The sequence below is a fragment of the Saccostrea cucullata genome, unplaced genomic scaffold, assembly GCF_032062105.1.
Source record: "Saccostrea cucullata isolate Sc308-1 unplaced genomic scaffold, CSIRO_AGI_Scuc_v1 ctg3400, whole genome shotgun sequence".
Taxonomy (NCBI): Eukaryota; Metazoa; Mollusca; class Bivalvia; order Ostreida; family Ostreidae; genus Saccostrea; species Saccostrea cuccullata.
Window position 1 is genome coordinate 127,367 of NW_026920403.1, and position 13,952 is coordinate 141,318.

At 35.5% G+C, this 13,952-nt stretch overlaps 1 protein-coding gene and 1 long non-coding RNA gene across 2 annotated transcripts in view; both read right to left on the reverse strand.

The window, feature by feature from the left end:
- The window catches only part of LOC134248555 (cytochrome b5-like), a 27,034-nt gene continuing 13,082 nt past the window's right edge, over positions 1–13,952 (reverse strand). The window contains exons 2-7 of the mRNA XM_062730973.1: positions 6,274–6,393; positions 3,420–3,456; positions 2,445–2,536; positions 1,927–1,953; positions 1,576–1,619; positions 1–290 (exon numbers count right to left, since the gene is read on the reverse strand). Coding sequence (XP_062586957.1) covers positions 206–290; positions 1,576–1,619; positions 1,927–1,953; positions 2,445–2,536; positions 3,420–3,456; positions 6,274–6,384 — 396 coding nt within the window. The 5' untranslated portion in view covers positions 6,385–6,393 and the 3' untranslated portion in view covers positions 1–205. The remainder of the gene's footprint in view (positions 291–1,575; positions 1,620–1,926; positions 1,954–2,444; positions 2,537–3,419; positions 3,457–6,273; positions 6,394–13,952) is intronic.
- LOC134248452 (uncharacterized) lies at positions 8,955–10,076 on the reverse strand. The gene is made up of 3 exons (XR_009988058.1): positions 10,000–10,076; positions 9,329–9,540; positions 8,955–9,170 (listed from the first exon to the last, which is right to left on the reverse strand). It is a non-coding gene; the product is annotated as an uncharacterized LOC134248452 (long non-coding RNA).

Below are 13,952 nucleotides of genomic sequence, written 5' to 3' on the forward strand. Positions count from 1 at the left end.
TTTTATACTAATGGATTTATCTTGATAATCAAATAATCCTGATAATCAAATAATACAATAAAATAATCATAAAAAATATTTTAAGTCATAATTAAATATGTTGTCACTTTGCTGTAAATCTCATTTTCAATTCACATCCATGGTTGTGTACAAGCAAATAACAGCAAGTTTTGGACCATCAAATAGAAGAGATGAACATGTGAATTCAGCTGCCCTGGGACATAAAATATCTGTACACAAAGGCTGCAGCTAAGGCAACCCCAAGAGGCAGCAACCAACCAGTCCAACTCCTGAAAATAGTAAACAAGAGGCCTATGTGATACAATGCTCACTTGAGTGACTTCAGCACCACTGTTCTTCAGATTTTTTAAAGATTAATTTTCTCTATTATATTCCTTGAGTCGATGGGTTCCTGAATCCATACAACAATGGAATGACACACAGCATGATTATTAAGGCTTTTCAGTTATAAAGATTTTTTTCTTTTGTTCAAGCTTTACATAAAATTTGATCTTGATCTCAGCAAATTCTTAGCTGGGGTTCATAATTCTAAAAAAAACAGAAGTCTCTGTCAAGACTAGCACTCTACTGGTTTGTACTTACAGCAAAGGAAGAGAAAAGTAGCAGTTGGGAATTGTATCTTTACAACAACAATAAATAGAATAATGATCCTTGATTAAGTCTCTTTATGTTCCTGGTGTAGATGACGATGAGGCGATGGTCGATAGCGATGAAGTGATGGTGCGATAGCGCGATACTTGTATGCCACATAATATATCATAATACGAGACTTAAACTCGACCTTTTTGATGCTCGATGGTGCGATAGTTAGAGAGTATTTTCCATGTAGTCTACTTGTATGCCACATTATATCATAATCAGACTTAAACTGTATTTGGGGTAGCATTTAGAGAGTATTTTACAGAAATTTCTATTTTTAGTAACCAAGACAATAATGAATTATGTATCATAGTGTAGTCTACTTGTGTGCCAAGTTATATTGAAATCAGACCAAAACTGTAGGAGAAGTAGCATTTTGAAACAATTTCACAGAAATTTCTGTTTTTAGTACCGGTAACCACGGCAACACTGTTCATCGAAATCAAAAACCGATATGCAGAATTATGTATCTTAGTGTAGTCTACTTCTGTGCCCAGTTATCTTGAAATCAGACCAAAACTGTAGGTGGAGTAGCATTTTGAAAAATTGTTTACAGACAGATGGACGGACACAGGACACATTACTATCGCATAAGCTCTTTTGGTCTCTGACCTGTAGAGCTAAAAATGAAGCCCGAACTTGGGAATACAAAACTGTAGGAGGACCAGCATTTTGAAAAATTGTTTACAGACAGACAGTTGACTGAGGTCTTACTATTGCATAATCTCTTCTAGTCTCTGACCAGTAGAGCTAAAAATTAATCCATGATTTTTTTTTCTTTTGCAAATAAAACTGGAGCATTTTTGAATTTAATTTGGTTTGAGTTTTTAGTGATTAAAAAAATAATTTTTTAATATAAATACATTTGTTCACAATCTAAAGTTGTTCAAAAAAAAAAAAAAAAACATTCCTTACCCAGCTGCAGTTGCTGTATTTGGTGGATTGAAGGATGTGTTTGTCTGAAATAATAATTTTTCATTATTACAAACGGTAAAATGAAAATACAAAAGTTATTCCGAGAACAATAAACTTAAAAGCTTGGTCAAAGGACTTCTGATAGAATTCTTTAATAATGTTTGAAAGAGTTGCAACTCAAGGTTTACAAAAAATATTGTCTTAATTTCAAGATTAATCAGTTTTAAAAAAAAACATATATATATCATATTGCTATTTGCCAAAACATTACAATTTTGATCAAGGTTAGGAGAAACCTAGGAAGAATTTTTTTCTTGATGTGAAATGTAAAAGCTAAATACATGCACTGACCTTTACTGTGGTTCCCTTCTTGTCATCCTGAAATAAAATTTAACATGAACTTAAATCATGTACTTTTGACTTTTTTTTTGTTATTACACCCCTTTTAGCAAAACAATTAATGAATAGCCCCAAAAGTTCAAATTTTGGATAAATTTAACACAGCCAAAAATAACTGTTGTATTAAAATTCATGTTTATATATACGTACTACCAATTTTTTTATCATAACTGAATAACAGGAATGAATGAATAATTAATGAATATATACCCCATTTTATGGTACTATAAGAACTTGATAGCATTCAATATAAATAGATTAAAGACCTAATACTTATATGGTACCTGTATGAAATGAAAAAATATTTTACTAATTTCAATACATGTATCATCAGCATTGGCAGATTGTACAATACCAAAGTACAAGAGTCAATCACTATTCAACATTTCTATACTCTTTCTACATAACACATAATGAGATGTTAGCAGTTTCATAAATTGAACTGAACTGACAATTGATGTAAAACTTACTGGATGGAGTTCACCAATAAGATAATCTTTCATCAATTCTCTAGCATCAGTGGAATGGCCTACATCTTCAAATGCTTCTGTTGCGTCTCGACCTTAAAAAATTCATTTTGTATATAGACATAATAATCAATCAGGTTACTCTGTTGTAAGTCTGATTCAGAAGCTAATATTAGCAGGGGTGGAAGAAGAATATGAGGAGAAATATGGAACTTTACTGTTGACAGATTGAATGTGAATACATTACAATGTACACGTATCAGTATTAAGTTTCAAAGGTTTGATACTAATGGTAACAGCTAACACTGGTCAACTGAAATTAGGGTGGGGCTACTGAATACGTCATCAGGCTTGTCATGCTGGGTTATTGAAATTCAAAGCAATTACAGTCTACAGAGCTTTATATAATAGTACACAAATTCCAAATTTGTTCATGAGGTTTAAGAAATAACATTTGAATCAAAATTGCTGTCATATAAGCTGAACTGTCATCTTAAGTTACTGCAAGATGTTATTTTGGTCTGATCTATCAACAATCTTTATAACCTTAGGTTACCTATTAGTGTTTAAACCTCGATGTAAATTGACATACACGTTATTTTACCCTACAATACATGGAATGTGGGTCTTCACTGTGGCAAGCCAAGGGTTTTGTGTCCATTCTGTTTCCACAAATGTTTGGCTTGTGACAATGTTGGGTCTATGACTTTGCATCATTTTTTCCAAATTTTGTAGAGAAGGCCCTCCCCATACCAAATTAAGCAAGGGGGAAACATTTCTTCCACAAATACCCTCCTCAACATGCAACACATGCACAGGGCTGGAAGGAAATTAATGACCCTGAAAGGTACTTGAGTTAGTGTTTTACTATGGCTTTGGATCAGAAGTTCAAGTGATAAGATTCTCTTCACTTAGTATATTTACACATGGCACTGTGTAAAAATATTGCTCATACCTGTTTGTAAATATATTACATACCTGCTTGTTCTAAAAGAACTTCCTCTCCCCCAGGATGCTGAAAAGCAGGAAAAATATATATATATGCTGTCAGTATATTTGAATATTTCAAAAAGACAACCTAGTGATTTTATTATATTTTATGCATGTACTAAAAGATTCTTTATTTTTTGCACCCCTACAGTTTATTAGATTGAAAAAACAGTTAAGGAACTTTGAAGGGATTAATCTCCCAAACATTGGGTGTACAGAAAAAAACTTTTTAACCAAAAGTAATTTATTTATTAGCATCTTGATGTGTATTTACAATATTTATAAACAAAACAAGAGGCCCACGGGCCTTATAGGTCACCTGAGCATTATGCAACAACTTTCCAGTTATTGAATTTGATTCATGTTTTAAGCCAGATGCTATATGGCATTCAAAATTTTGAAAGAGGCACAATTGATCATCATAACTATACACTTAGCAGTTGCTTAGCTTGGTTACTGAATACCCATACGCAGGGTAGGGGAACAAAAATGCATTCCAACTAATCAGTAATATTCAGCAATAATCAGTAATGCCCTAACACTGTGCCATAAACCCCTGACCCTAGGTCCACACATTGCATAAATTTTAAAAAGGCACCCTTAAAATTGCCTATCAAAAAATAAATAAATGTTTTATAAATACAAAGGAGCATATTTCAAACAATTAATTCATTTTCAGTATATAAGTAGAGCCCCTCCCTGACCCTGGGGCCTTGAAATTCACAATTCTGGAAGATTAGGGCCCTTGTTCATGATATTAACTATATAGGTAGTTCATCTTCTTCATACCCAGAGACAGAGAAGAAAATTTTCAAAGATTTAATGTATTTTCACTACATAATCAATAGAGCCCTAACACCAGAACCCCTGACCCTGGGGCCATAAAATTCATAATTTTAGAAGATGCATTCTTGCTCATCATAACTATGTACTTAGTTAATTTAATTTCTAGGAGCAGAGAAGAAGATTTTCAAAGAATTCATGTATTTTCAATATATAATCAAATGAGCCCTGCCCTAACACAAGAATCCCTGACCCTGGGACCATAAAATTCACAATTTTGGTTGAGGCACTCTTGCTCATCATAACTATGCACTTAGTTAGTTTATTTAATACCTAGGAGCAGAGAAGAAGATTTTCAAAGAATTCATGTATTTTCACTATATATTTTCACTATATAATCAATAGAGCCCCCCCCCCCCCCCAACACCAGAACCTTGATCCTGGGGTCATAGAATTCACAATTTTGGTTGAGGCACTCTTGCTCATCATAACTATGCACTTAGTTAGTTTATCTAATACCTAGGAGTAGAGAAGAAGATTTTCAAAGAATTCATGTATTTTCACTATATAATCTATAGAGCCCCCCCCCCCCCCCAACACAAGAACCCTTGACCCTGGGGCCATAAAATTCACAATTTTGGTAGAGACACTCTTGCTCATCATAACTATGCACTTAGTTAGTTTATTTAATACCTAGGAGCAGAGAAGAAGATTTTCAAAGAATTCATGTATTTTCACTATATAATCAATAGAGCCCCCCCTCCCCCAACACCAGAACCCTTGACCCTGGGGCTATAAAATTCACAATTTTGGTAGAGGCACTCTTGCTCATCATAACTATGTACTTAGTTGGTTTATTTAATGCCCAGGAGCAGAGAAGAAGATTTTCAAAGAAATAATGCATTTTCACTATATACTTATTTAGCCCCACCCTAGCACTAGAATCCCTGACCCCAGGTCCATGAATTTCACAATTTTGGTAGAGGACTCAATGCTGATTACAATCATGCAAACAGTTTGACTCCTTGATGTCCAGGAGTAAAGAAGATTTTTAAAGATTGCATTTATTTTAGTAGTTTTGGCCCCACCCCTCAGGCCCCAGGGGGGCAGGGATCATGAAATTCACAATTTTTGTTCCCCTTTACCCATAGATGCTTTGTGCCAAATTTGGTTGAAATTGGTTCAGTGGTTGCAGAGAAGAAGCTGAAAATGTTCAAATGTTAACACACGACGCACGACGGATGACGACGGACGAAAACAGATAGCAGTGGGTCACCTGAGTTTACTCAGGTGACCTAATAAAAAGTTAAAACCATATATTTTTTGCACTGTTAATTTATATTCTCTTTGGGATATATCCCAAAGGAGTTATTATTTTCAATGATTTGAGCAGTTGGACCCAACCTGTTTATCAGATAGCCTACTGTGCTGTAAAATTGGAAACTTTGTAGAGGGCAACAGTATACAGTTGTTGACAGGGGTAGAGGGAAACAGTCGATCTGTTGGACCGGAGTGCAAGCTGTTGCCCAAGGCCATAGACAACAGTTTGCACTCCAGTCCAATAGGTCGACTGTTTCCCGAGACTTCTGTCAACAACTGTTTTGTTATACTCCTTTACCGAATGTAAAGATAACTCAGTTTAGCGCCATTTGACGTCAGCGGGCAACAGTCTTTTTTAAAAGTTAAGTTTAACAGTTCCTGGACCGACAGTCAGGGAAAACAGTTGAACTTTTGGACTTTTTAAAGTAAGAAATCATATAGCGACTGATTAGCGCCTACATCAGTTAACCCTAAATAGATTTAGAAAACAGATATTCGCGTCTTTATCTGAAAAAAAATATATATATCAACCAGCCAGTTTGATGCTGAAATCTATTTAATCCTCAAGAATAATCTCCAAAAGTTATTCAAATGCTCTTCTTTTTATTATTATGAATCAGTCTTATGCAACAGAACTGACAATGAATTTACAGAACTTTTGAGGTCACAGTTCTACTTTTTGACCAACCCTCTCCGAAAATCCAGAATTATGTAGAATTGTGACTGATAGTTGCATTACCTCTTCCAGGAACTTTGTTACATCATACACGTTGTCATGTATAATGAGCCATGTAGATTTATCTTTTTTGCTGGTCACTTCAGACTCTCTGAAAACCTTCTTCTCTGACATGATGATGATTTGAGGTTTGATCGCACCGGAAGTTGTGTACTACAGAAATAAAAACTGCAGACAATTCAAATCCGAATAACATACCACTTATCACTTATCTGTAACGTTATAAAGTATAACGTTACAGATAATAATCACTTGGTAAAACACTGTGTGTTACCGACACCGGATATTGCTACCATCGAGGCGAGGAGTTCTTCACATTTGAACAGGACAGAGGTTGGTATTTATTTTATTTGTCAGAGAATTCGTTCTCATAAGTGTTCTACATGTATTTCTGACATAAAAAGGATGCTACACTTTTAGATTTTATTCGTTCCGCAGCGTTTGGCAACGTCATTTTATTCAAACTTTTCAAAACAGGCTACTTGGTACCGGAGGAAATTCTACCTGAGAAAGTTTGAAGGCTGCTTTCTTAATTGTTTCAAACAATTTAGTAATGTTCACACACGCACGTCCTTTTAAACTATATTTCTGAACTTCTTATATCAAAGTTAATGATACAAACTATTTATTTACATCAAAACAAAGCAAATATTATTTTTCAGAGTGTACGGCTTATTGTAAATTGTTTCAACAACTGTGTACGGCAAATTGAAATTTCACTGTACGGCATTTTGACATTTTAGACAATCTGAAGCAACTGTTTTTAACTTTTTGAACTTTAAATTTTCATTCTACTATTTGCATTTGTTATGTTTGTATGATAATAAAGACAGTTTTGAATATCTCACCCTAAAAGTATTTTTTATAAGCCTGTGAAACCTCGCCAGACCAAGTACAAGTAAACTAGAGCTCATTTATAGACAATATGTATTTGTGGATATTGTACTACATGTTGCGGTACCCAATTTGGACTTTCACTCCACAGGCAAAAGAAAATACACTTTAGAATTTGAACACATATCTAACATTTATGGCACACGATATAATAGCCAGTCTCTTTATTTCAGGTTTCATGTGTATCCGGTATCTAACCAAGTCAGTGTTGCGTTGGAAAAAAAGTAAATTCTGCAAAGCCGAGATGAAAGGACCAGGATCAATAAAATTTTTAGCTGTAACTCTTTCATTTGTGGAGTACGTGTGGGACATCCTTCTTGGGGAAATACAAACTGCAGGAACACACTAACTATGGGCATTAACGAAAGGACACTGAGATATATTTGCTCCTGTGCAGTATAATGTATCGCGCCTCATTAAAAGCTCACCAGAGTTGTACCCTTTTAAGGACATACGCAACGTACCTCACCTACTGATCATTTTTAACGATATTTAAATTTTAAAAAAATGAATTTAATTCCAGGGCCGGCGCGCCGGGCGTGCGCCATCCCCCGTTTGACATTTTTGTATGCATTACTTATATGTTCATTAACCTAAAATCAAGTAAAAAAAACACATTTCTTATAAGAACTTGTCATCTCCCAGACCACCATAAAGAACCTTGCCTTAGATCCATTGGGGGCTTCAGTACATCCACCAGACTCCCCCTACCCCCCCCCCCCGACTTCTAATGCATTGACGAAGACCTACAAAAAAACCTGACAAGAAAAAAGGGAATAATTATGTGCATTGTCAAAACACGAAAATCCTGTTTCGAAAAGGGGGGTGTTAGGTTCGATTTTTACTTCTTTCAGTACCATTTTTTTTTTCAAACGCTATCACTTTTCTCAATTTTTTTACCCACACTGCAACATATGTATACCCCCCCCCCCTCCTGCTACAAATTCCTAGATGCGCCACTGAAGTGCCATCAAAAGTTAGTAGACAAAAATTCAGCATACCCTACCAGAGGGTTGGAAAAGATATCAATTACTGAAATTTCTTGTAAAATTCATAGAAAATCATACAAAAATTATTTAAAATATATTTGAGATGATTTGTTTGTCCAGACTTGTTAACTAGAAAAAGTGTTCAACAACATATATAGGCAATAAAATGTAGCATTCAGTTCCTATAAGTATTGACACTCCAACCCCAGAGAAAAACACAACAAAATTCAAACTATGTCCTTAAGTTTTAACATAAGGATTGCTTGCGTGTTTTTTATTCTTTTTTTTCATTGCGTAAGTTTTGAGACATTTTTTACTGGTAATCATTTTTCATTATTATTTTTAAAATAATAAATGAGATAACACTCACATTAAAATATTAAATTTTCAGGCGCAGATCCAGGAATTTTTTCCGAGGGGGGGGGGGGGGTTACCCAAGTAAACAGTAAAAAAAATCCTACCCAAAATTTCTGTAAGAGAGGTTGTGTGTATGTGGGGGGGGGGGGGGGGGGGGGGGGTTAGTTGTTGACCTTGTAAGGCTTTCTACCAAGAACTTTTCATACCAACTGTTTCCAAAGAGGTCCGTGTTTTTTACAGGAGACTTTAAGGCCACTTTCATTTGGTTTAGTGTATACATGTACACATTTAAAAACTACAAATATTCCGGGGGCCCCAGACCCACCCACCCACCCCCCAAATCCGGGCATAAATGTCTATTTTGCAAGGATGTGTGAACCTTTCTTTTCATAATTGAATTTTTTTTTCACATTATACAGAAATAAAATAAAAAATGCAAATGTATATACTATAGTTATTTTTTCGTTTTATTTGTGAATTTCACAGAAACGCTGAAATTTCTCAATTTAATTTTTTTCTATGTCAATATTTTGCTTTGATCACATTTATGATACTGTCGTACTGGCGCAACTCCGTAGCTATGTGTTGCTGCGTCTAGGGCATCAATGTTAATTTTCTCCTTGCTGCATGTTCTTTTCGTCGGAATTAAATACGTGGTCCCTATATATTAAATTTAAAAAAACATAATGATAGAATAGGCTTCTCTGGGGATATTTTTAAAATACAGAACACTCTAAGATCACATTATTAAAAGAGTTGTATATACATGTATTGACAGAAATCTCTTTTTTTTGGGGGGGGGGGGGGTTAAGACTTACCTAGGAATGATTTATATATGGTTTACATTATTGTAATAAATTCCCTATAGCTTGCTCCTGGCAAATGTCTGGTACAATACGAAAATTGAAGGTGTATTATACATTTTTTCTTCGATTATTTCTTATGTATTATGAAATAACATTTGGGTGACGATATCCTCGAAGGATGACGCTGTTGCTTTGCAATAGAAACAGGCAAACAGCCGTTATATCTGAAATCAAATGAAAAAAATCTGTTTAAAAAAGATGGACAAGTTAATGAAATAATCAAAATGCCGTACACTTTGATATACGCAATCTAGCAATATGCCGTACTGTTATCCTCAATTAGCCGTACAGTACCCAAAAAAGGTTTTGTTTAGTTTTATCATTAAAAACACTTTTTCATGACACGAATCATACAGAACATGAAGGACATTTAAATTCTTAACAAGTACTGATAGCAAGATTTTTCATTTAAGCGTAGAAATATATCTAAGAAGCACTTCAAACTTTCTCAGGTAGAATTTCCTTCGGTACCAGGTGGCATGTTTTGATAAGTTTGAATAAAATGACGTTGCCAAACGCTGCGGAACGAATAAAATCTAAAAGTGTAGCATCCTCTTTATGTCAGAAATACATGTAGAACACTTATGAGGACGAATTCTTTGACAAATAAAGTAAATACCAACCTCTGTCCTGTTCAAATGTGAAGAACTCCTCGCCTCGATGGTAGCAATATCCGGTGTCGGTAACACACAGTGTAAAATAATCACTTAGTAAAATTAAAAATATACTTGAAAGTAAAGGTGAGAGAGGGGAAACAGATAAAAATATCAAGTTTTCCAAAATAATGAAAATCCAAGTTCAATGCGAGCGGGGGCGTCTACAGTGTAAGGGAGTATGGAATAAGATTTTCCGACTTTAGACAAATCATCAATCCCCCCCCCCACCCCCCGCACTAATCAAAAATCGCAGAAGTTAGCACTTTTGGAAAATTATTAGGTCACCTGAGTAAACTCAGGTGACCTATTGCTATCTGTTTTCGTCCGTCGTCGTTCGTCGTGCGTCGTGCGTCGTGCGTTAACATTTGAACATTTTCAGCTTCTTCTCTGCAACCACTGAACCAATTTCAACCAAATTTGGCACAAAGCATCTATGGGTGAAGGGGAACAAAAATTGTGAATTTCATGATCCCTGCCCCCCTGGGGCCTGAGGGGTGGGGCCAAAACCACTAAAATTAATGCAATCTTTAAAAATCTTCTTCTTTACTCCTGGACATCACGCAATCAAACTGTTTGCATTATTGTAATCAGCAATGAGTCCTCTACCAAAATTGTGAAATTCATGGCCCTGGAGTCAGGGGTTCTAGTGCTAGGGCGGGGCTAAATAAGTAGGTAGTGAAAATGCATTATTTCTTTGAAAATCTTCTTCTCTGCTCCTGGGTATTAAATAAACCAACAAAGTACATAGTTATGATGAGCAAGAGTGCCTCTACCAAAATTGTAAATTTTATGGCCCCAGGGTCAGGGGAACTGGTGTTAGGGCGGGGCTCTATTAATTATATAGTGAAAATACATTATTTCTTTGAAAATCTTCTTCTCTGCTCCTGGGTATTAAATAAACTAATTAAGTACATAGTTATGATGAGCAAGAGTGCCTCTACCAAAATTATGAATTTTATGACCCCAGGGTCAGGGGTTCTTGTTTTAGGGTGGGGCTCTAATGATTATATAGTGAAATGCATGAATTCTTTGAACATCTTATCATTTGCTCCTGGTTAATGTGCTAATGATCTAATTACATATTTAAGGCCAGGATTTATTTTATTTTCAGTTGTACAAAGCCTCCGCTCAAGGTTTTGAATTTTCAGAAAAAAAATAAAACAATTTTTTTCTTTCCGATGTCAAATATGAGTCGGGATCGAGATTTCAAATTTACGAACTCGCACTTCCGGTTTTAAGATGAAGCGGCGGGTAAATAAAGCTAGCTTGGTTTAGTGTAAAATTCATCGATACGAGTGCTATTCAAAACGTTTCACCCGTTCAAAGGACAAATAAAATGCTGACGACTTTGTTGCACAATGACATGCTGGTGAGATAATTATGTATTCGTTTCAAAAGTTTCTGTCTGTAAATTATTTTCCTCCCCCACGTTTTAAACTGCCCGTGGTAGCTATTGCATATTGCCAGCGACATTGTTTAGGTCTCTGTTATAGCTTACAGTCTAAGCATCATTCTTCAGATAAGGGTTGCTTATGCATCAGATGTAATGAATAAAACTATGGGAGAAGTTAAGTCCATTTGAGGTCAGAAGAAATGAACAATAACCTGAAGAAATAAAAAAAAAATTCAACTATTAAAAGGCAAGAATATACAAATATATACAGGCATGTAGTATCATTTGTATCAGCCAGAGAAATTATTTTACACTTAATTGAAAAAATGTTCACCGTACTCCCCAATACTCCCTGTCTGTTTTACGATAGGAATAATTATTATAATTTTAGGCATCAAGTAAATTTTAGAACAATGTCTACACATTCACCTAACACATATTAAAAAAATGAACATATATTGAAAGACTTTTAAAGAATTGATTTTTTAAAATATATTTTGACCAACATCACAATATATAACTGGCCCAAACTGGCAGATGATGAAATAAGCAATTAAATGTTCTACTTTACTATTTGTAAGCATTATGTGTCCTGTGGTAAGGAGCCTATTAGGATAGCATAAAAAAAGAATGTACAATTGATTTATCAAAATTTTTTTTTTATTTCCTTTTCCTTCGGGACTTTTTTATTCTCATGTTCATGTAACTAAACCTAAACATAAAAAAAATGCTGGCCTTATAATGAAGAGAGGGGCCTCTTTCAAAATAGATAAATTCAGGGCCACTGGGTCAGGGGTACCATGGGGGTACTTTGACTAAAAATAAATTAATACTTTGAAATCTGCCCTTTGATAAGCAGTGGTGCCTCTTTCAAAATTTGTGATTTTCATGGCTTTTGGATTAAAACACGAACAAAATACGATCGCTAGAAAGTTGTTACATGATACTCAGGTGACCTATAAGGCCCGTGGGCCTCTTGTTATATTTCTAAATAGAAAAAGACAATATGATATCCTATAGTATCTATCGAATGGGGGAGATCTAGGGAGTAGGACTCAGAGAAAAAGTTAATTTTCTGAAACGTAGTATCTGTTATCCCGATCGTGACAAGGAGCAAACGGTGGATGTGACTGGTCGGCAGGGTATGCTCACTCCTCCATGGCACCTGATCCCAACCATGAAGTTTTGGAGGGCCGTGTTTGCTCTGCTCCTACTTTGTATTGTTTTATGGATTTTTGATCTTGTATACCGTGCATTATCTCTATATGTTTCATCCTACAAAGCAATTTTAGTATGATTATTTTAGAAGATAGGGTTGGGGAGAGTTATAATTTCATTTGATCCTACGGTCATGCGCAACATTGGCGTACAAAAAAAAAAAAACTTGACAAGCAAAAACAGGGGGGGGGGGGATGTTTGTCCATTGTCCAAACACGAAAAGAAAATCTAAGTCCTATTTCGGCGGGGGGAGGGAGGAAGGGCGAACTTCTTTCACTATTATTTTTTTACAAATTCTACCACTTACCATTTATTGACCCAAACTGCGACCTGCCTATTGAAAGTTGGGGAGATGGAGCTAAACCTAAGCTCCAGTGTTCCAATGTTCAATGCCCATATAATGTCTATCTTTGCAAAAAAATTCCGGGGGGGGGGCTCCCCGTATCCCCCCCATGGGAGGGGGTGTCCCGGCCCCTAGCTCCCATACCCTCCCCTATCGCCCCTTCGGGCCTCAACCCCCCCCCCCCCCCGGGACCTCTGGATCCACCACTGTGTGAATCTGAACTAATGTAATGAGAACTTGTGTTGTGTGAGCCCTTTGGGGAACTAAGGACAGCCTCTCATTAAGTTTCTACAAATAAAAAATAAATTAACTGCATCTCCTTTTTTACGCTCTGATATCTTTGAATAGCCCATTGAATGTTATTTTGCTCCCAATCTCCGGCCAAGTTTGCCATTATTCGTTTAGTATTTTTATAAATGTTCATGATTACCAGTAAGAGAGTGCGGGGGGGGGGGGGGTTAAAGGGTATATATATATAAAATAAGACTTATTAATACCACTGACTGAATTTGGGGCCCATCAGGGCATACAAGTGAAGAGAAATCCGTAGAAGAAGAAATTCAAAAAGTATAGCAGCAACATGTAGATATTAAAAGAAAAGAAACTAACATGATGATAATATATAGCAGTCGGGGATCTATATACTAAATACTTTAACTTGAAAAAGTTAAAATTAACATACCGCCCATCAAGGGTATCTAGCTATAGGTAAAACAAAAATACAACCATCACTGACAGATTATTATACCAAATGCAATTAAATGAATAAGAGATTTCATGAGTATAATTGCTACTTTACGGCTCTAATAGAATTATGTAGAAAATAAAGTATATTTATGGAATTCAATTTGAAATAACATGATAAGTAGTCCGGATACCTACATTAAATTTGACATTATTTTAAAGAGGAGGCCAAGAACATAAAATTACCGTTTCCTTAAAGACTGTAGGCAATCTGGATACATT